The sequence below is a fragment of the Dendrobium catenatum genome, unplaced genomic scaffold (assembly GCF_001605985.2).
Source record: "Dendrobium catenatum unplaced genomic scaffold, ASM160598v2 fragScaff_scaffold_1579, whole genome shotgun sequence".
NCBI lineage: Eukaryota > Viridiplantae > Streptophyta > Magnoliopsida > Asparagales > Orchidaceae > Dendrobium > Dendrobium catenatum.
This window is the reverse complement of record NW_021320041.1, coordinates 554,479-561,416: the sequence shown is the minus strand read 5'-3', so window position 1 is coordinate 561,416 and position 6,938 is coordinate 554,479. Positions and strand designations below refer to the sequence as shown.

The 6,938-nt window shown below is 33.2% G+C and overlaps 1 protein-coding gene across 1 annotated transcript; it reads left to right on the top strand.

The window, feature by feature from the left end:
- The first annotated feature begins 3,825 nt into the window (after positions 1-3,825).
- On the top strand, positions 3,826-4,815 carry LOC110109353 (transcription repressor OFP13). The gene has a single exon (XM_020840387.2). It carries the CDS (start codon positions 3,889-3,891, stop codon positions 4,474-4,476), a length of 588 nt encoding a protein of 195 aa, XP_020696046.1. The 5' UTR covers positions 3,826-3,888; the 3' UTR covers positions 4,477-4,815.
- The last annotated feature ends 2,123 nt before the right edge of the window (positions 4,816-6,938 follow it).

Here is a 6,938-nt window from a genome sequence, read left to right as displayed (position 1 = left end):
TTAAAGATTGAATTGAAGTGTGGATTGGAATTTGATTGAGCTCTAAATGATTGACATATGGATGCACTAGAGGAACATTAACGTTTATCGGCGACATTTTTCGGCGAAAAATGATCAATTTCTGGCAATTTTATAAATTTTCAACGACAAATTTGCCACCGATAAAACACGCGTAGGAAAAAATTTTGTTACGGTATTTTTTGGGGTCACGTTTTTTGGAGGAAAAAACCAGTCGGAAAATATCAAAAATTAATTTAAAAAAAAAAACCTGCCCGTTGCCTAGCCACCCTCGCCCTGCCCAGCTGTCCGCCAAGAAGCCTACCTGCACTGCCTGTCCAAGCTCTTGCCCGAGCTCCCGCCTTACCCGCTGCCCACTAGGAGGCTTGCCCGTGCTTCTTGCCCAAGTTCCCGCCTTGCCCACCCGAGCTCCCGCCCTGCCCGCAGATCGCTGCCCGTGTTGCCCTGCTTGACTGGCTGCCCGCCTGCTGCCCAGGCGCACGTCTAGCCTGAGATTCGAACCAAGTCAAGTTTGCTAAATATAACTCCGCACAACCATTACGTTGTGAGGGAAAATGTGTTAATATGCTTATTATTTTTTATTTAAACTATATTATATGAAAATTATAATTTAAAATAAAAAATAAAATATTAAAGTTAATAATTAATTAAATATGGTATTAAATTAATAATTATTTAGACTAAGTTATTAAATTAATTATTAATTAAAATTAACTAAGAAATTTTATTTAATTAAAGTCGCCAGAAAAATTAATCAAAATTATAAATTATATTAGGAAAAGCCACCAAAAAGCCGCAGGTAATTTTTTAGAAACATTAGGCCGTCGGAAAGCCATCGGAAAGCTGCCAGAAAATTGTCCGCCAGTAAGCTGCCAGAAAAATCCGCCGGTAATTGATGATTTTCCGGTAATGATGATTATCAACCATAAGATCAATAGGCAGGAGTCTGGATGGACTCTTATGACCTCATACAGAAAAGAGGTCAACAAATAGACCCCTAATATGTGCAGTTTGTGTTGACCTAATGGAAAGGTCAAATCTAGAATTTTGATTATAAGGGAAGAAAGCATATAACCTTATGGAATAAAATGTTGGGTTGATACTAAGGTAGTGCCACGAAGGGTGTGCTCTACCATTGGTTTTGTGGCTTCTTAATTTATCTTTGGTGCTTTCTGTTTTAAATGGTTGTTTGGATATTGTTGGCTCCTTTTATTTTGCATAGTGTCTGTTTTGGACCTATTGCTTTAGTTTGGCAGTGGGTTCTCTGTGAGTGTCTCCCTTTATTGCTAGGGGTTTCTCTTTGGTCCTTGTTTGTTCCTTTTGGGGTGATGGGTCCTCTCTTTTGTCTCTGATTCTTTTACTATTTTTGTGTGTTATGAGGTGGTTCATCTTGTGCTAGTTCTGTTTATCTGTTTGTTGTTGTTCTTGGAGGGTTGGGTGTTGGTTTGATTTTTCTTTTTTGTTGTAGGTCTGCTATTGGTTCCCTACTTGCTCTGATTATCTGATGCTTCTTTTGGTGCCTCCTATGACGTTTGTGGCATGTTGGTTTATTGATTTATAATTTTCTTCTATTTCCACTTTGTGTTCTTTCTTCGCTTGTGTTTCCTCTTTTTTTTGCTTGCACTAATGTTGGTTCCTGAATGTGCGTTAAAGTTAATTTCAGCTGGGGCTATTTTTTGGGTGGGGTTCCTTATCACCCCCCTCTTATTTTTTTGCATTTTCTTTTTTTTTATATATATATTGTGTCATAGTAGTGATCATTGGATATTTAGGTTTCTTTTGTTTTTTATTGTGTTATCTAAGCATCAATGATTTTTTTATCCATTTAAAGTCTTGTAATCAGTTTTTTGAATTAACACGTAGGTCATTATATGTGTTTTTATCAAAAAAAAAAAAACCCCTAAAATACATTTTTCTCACTACTCATATAACCTTTATGTTACCTTCACAATCATGATTTTATAGATCCCACGTCAAGAACTTTGATGATGATGACCAAATGTATGGCAAAAGCAACATCTAGTGTACGTGGGGGATTGCACGATGTGTGGTTCGACTAGGACATTATGAAAAGAAATTTTTTTGAAGAGGAAGGGGTCTTAGGCATGGACGGATCCATCAAGGGCCACCCCCCCCTAAAAATCTTTTTTGCACTTCTTTTATCAATTATAAGCATCTTTGCCAATCCCCCACAAAAAAAAATGCCCACCCTAAAAAAAGAAGTCGGATCCGTCCCCAGTCTTAGGTGCTAGGCGATACAAAAAGAATTTGTCCCAATGATATTTATGGTTTCTATATGATAAGTTTGTCAAATATTATGAATTAAAAATGGTAAAAACTAATGCAGTTAACAAAATTGCGACAATTTTCAAACCTCCACTAGCAAATCTTGTTTTTTTATATAGATTATGTTATAAAAACAGCACTGTACTCAACTAAATTAAATCTGTAAGTGGGTTCACTTAACCTCATGATTTGTTCTTCAATTACACGTTTAGCTTGACAGTCTCCCTCTCCCTCTCTCTCTCTCTCTCTCTCTCTCTCTCTCTCTCTCTCTCTCTCTCTCTCTCTCTCCAAAGCAACTAGTCTACTTTGGGAGGACACTACTACTGTTCTTTCTTAGATTTTGCTGAGTTGTGCTAAGTTGCAGTGCACGATATACTGTATTGATACTACAGAGTAAAACATAAAATTATTTGCTAAGATTCCTACCTAAAATGTTGGAAGACTCAAACATGTTTCATAAAAAAAGTAGCATGACATTAATCTAAGTGAGTAATTCAATGCCTAAAATATATATTATTATTAGATAACAAGCCAATTATAAATAATAAATACTAAAACATAACAATATATTTATTTCTTATTAAGGGAACCATTGATTTATATAAAAAAAAAAAGAAACTCAATGTCTTTAAAATATTTAGAATTTTTAAATGAGTGTAAAACAAATTTTGAAATTTTTTTGTTTAAAATAAAATAAATACACTGTAAATCTCAACGATTGTGGTGTGCAGCAGCCAGCTACAACGGCGACAAGCAGTGAGCAGTTGGCAGCGATAACGCTAGCTTGGCCTGGTGATGGGCTGGCGGAGGCCACGACAAGAGCATATATAGGTTTTATGATACTTTGGCATTCGATCAAATACGTGTGAGTTTTGAATACATAAAAAATGAACTACGAAGTGAATTTGAAATTTAAAAGAAAAATCAAGATATTCTAACCTAATTTCTATCTTGAAACCAATGCCTTGAAATTACTTCTCCTGTTCAAACCTGAATAAAAAAAATAAGCAGAAAGGTGATCTATACCCATCCAAACCCCGTGAACACGCTAACCATTGCTCAGCCCTCGGCTTTGCTAATTCTTCTACAAATTTAGTTTAGTCTACCTTCTTCAAATCATTAACTCTCAGCAAACCTGAACCACTAATTAATCAGAAAAAAAAAAACTCCTGAATGCATCGAACGTTGGTTGTTGAACCATCCATTGTTTATTCTCAGCAACCTTATTATTCAATCTTCCTAAGCATCCGAACCGAGCAAATCTATCACATAGCAAGCAAGAAATCCATAGACAAAATATCTAACTCTCCTTAATTGTATGTTCCCTATCACCATTAATGGCTGAAGTAAATGCTCACCGATAACTCCAACCTCTATTTATTACCCCGCACATCTCTTCATTTCTTCCCTTTCATTCAAAAAAAAAATTATATCATTTTATTAATTTTTTTGTATAAATACCATAATTATATAAATATTTTTTTAATATTAATTTCACCACTGATTAATTAAGAATAAAACTCTCCCAATCCAATCTCTATTACTTATAGCCATGAAAAAAGCTCACTTCTTCTACTCTACCAAATGGAAAAAAAGTTATCTTTCGACTCTCTCCTCTTCCAAAAAACTACTGAAGACCACAAGGCCTTCTCCTCCACCTCTCCTACTTCTCCATGGGCGCCTCCCTTGAAGCTAAACTCATCAATGATGGAGGAGGACGAGGAGGAGGAGGAAGAGGAGATTGTTATGCGCGGGCTAAGCTCTGACCGCCTCTTCTTCGAATCCGGCGGCACGAGCTCGTTGCTTGTAGAAACGGAAGGCAAAGATGACTGTCGTGAGACGACGCCGGCATTCGACTGTGGGGTGGCGGTGGCCGTCGACTCAACAGACCCATTGGGAGACTTCAGAGTGTCCATGGAAGAGATGGTGGAAGCTCATGGAGTACTGATAGATTGGGCTTGGATGCAGGAAATGCTTGGCTGGTTTTTGAGAGCTAATGGTAAAGGTAACCATGGCTTTATAATTAGCGCGTTCTTGGATTTAGTTGTGAGCTTGGCTTCTTCTTCTTCCTTTTCTTCTTCTCCATTCGAAAGTTGTCCTCTCTCATGTTCTTCAAGTTCTTCCTATAGTTGTAATCAAGTCGAGGAAATGGAGGGGGATGAAAATGAGTAGAAGAATTAAATTCATTGATTTGTTGTTGGAGATTTGTCTTAAAGCTTGGTTTCAGAGCTTTCATGGCGGTTTCAATGCATAGATTAAAGAAAATTTTAAAGGAAAAAAAAAAAAAAAAAACATGGCGATGAAGAACAAAGCTAAGAATTCATGATGGTGAATGATTCTGTCTGTATTTAATTTTGCTGTTTGTGAAAGCAACGGGCATTAATACCAACTTGTCTGATTTTTGTTACTGCATCAGACTCTCTGCAGTAAATGTTTAGAGCTAATTATTGTGTCAGAGTTACAGTCTTACTTAAAAAGAACTCTCTTCAGCTCCCAATGTCTTCTTTCCTAATTTGTGCTCTTCTCGCTTTGTTCTCTTAAATTCTTTCTATTAATTAGCGCTCTCTATGCTCGTTGAGCAGTTAATTTTTTTTAATATAAATAATTTTTAAATGTTCAACGTTTAAATGAAGATAGCTTATGTACTTCAATGTGTTTGATTAAATACTTATTTAAAATGAGTTTTTTGCTTAATTATTTCATTATTTATTGTGTTATTTTATTATTATATAGATAAAATTAAAATTGTGACCAAATAATTAAATTAATAGATTAAAATTTGAATTATTATTTACAAATATTAAAATAATATTGAGAGATTAATTTTGATGAAAATTTATGATTTATTACATTTGGTAATCAAATTTATTGGATAAAAAATAGTTAATTGATAAATTTGAATAAAATAATGAAATTCAATTTATTTTTCAAATTCAATTGTAACTCTACGGAAAAATAAATAAATGAGCTTATCTTATTTACATTCAAACTCTCAATCCATTGATGATTTCACATTGTTTTTGGCTAAAATTCGATTAATTTAAATTGATATTTTATTTATAGTAATAAGAAAATTTTTAAGGTTTTTTATTTTTGTTTTTTTGTGGGAGCTCATCACTCATTTCATTACACTATTTGCTTTTATTTTTTTAGTAAATATTTTGTATAAATTAAATATAATTTCATATAGTTCTAAGTATAATAAGATGAGATTATGCAATTGAAAATAAATGTTCGATTATCATTTTAGTGGTTACAGAAGTTGCGTATTCATAGGCATACAATCGAAGTTCAATAACGGAATCGAATACTTAGTAGTTAGACAACAATAGTTGAATGACTAAAAGCAGGTAATATTGGTGATAATTATTGATGGCGGTCATCAATGGCCAATGCTGGGAAGAATCATCCCGTTTGTCTTTGTGAACAGTAAAAGCACAGCGAACTGCTCTTTTACTGTTCACCATTATGCTTTTACTATTCACAGAGATAAATTCGAACAGTTCTCTGTGTCTGATCTCCGCACATAATAATCTCTCCTAATTTATAGCTTTTTGGGGAGGTATTTTGATAATTTTGTTAAAATCTAAAATACATCATTGAACGGTCTATGTTAATCCCTTCGATCATAATTTATTACTTAAATATATGAGTTCTTTAATGACCTCATAATTAAATGATTTTGGACTCGTTTGATTCGTTCGTCGGCCCATTCATTTTAACCTAATTATTTCTTCTCTGAAAAACAAGTCATCATTTTTTTTCCTTTTCAGTCTGATGCATGCATGGAATCGTGGCTCTCACATTTGGGCAAATGAAGTCAGAAATGATGACATCACAGTAATATGATAGAAATGGAAGATTATATTTAAAATTAATTTTTTATTTTATATAAGATGCTAAGTTTTTAAAAACTTATAAAATAGAAAATTATTAATTTAACATTATATATTATATCGATAATTGATATAATATATGTAATTATTTTAATAATTATTTATATATATAATTAATATTTTGTCAATTCTCTATATATTTAGGCTTTGGTTTAATAAAAGAAAATATATAATAAATTTTTAAAGTAAATACATATCACAAAATAAAATATGAAGTTGTAAATAAAAAAATTGATCATAGAAAAGAAAACCTACTCCAAAAAGATAAGACTTGGGTTTTATATTTTATATTTTTATATTTTTGTATCTTTATATTTTTATATTTTTGTATCTTTATATTTTTATAAGGCTAAGGGTTGTTTGGCTTGTTGAAAGGAATACAGAGCATTCTAAATTTAGAAGTTTTAAAAATTTAGGTGTTCGTTATGATGAATAAGAAATGTGAAGTAAAATGTTAGTAAATTCTAAAGTAAAATGTTAGTAAATTATAAATTTATCATGTATTTCCTTTTTTATGTATTCTAAATTCATTATTTTCTACCAAATTTCAAAAACACCATAAGTTGACTCAACTGTCGTCATTAATTACTCATTGTAGCCTCCATCGACGCCTGTAACCATAGCTATAACTGTCTATTGGTGGACACGACCACTGTCACAGGTGGCGGCCGATGCAATCTGCCTTAATCGCCGCCCACTACCCCACACAACCGTCGATCACGCCACCACTATAGTTGG

Bases quoted from the DNA above. Each gene is read 5' to 3' on its own strand.
- LOC110109353 (XM_020840387.2), top strand. From the start codon at position 3,889: ATGGAAAAAAAGTTATCTTTCGACTCTCTCCTCTTCCAAAAAACTACT.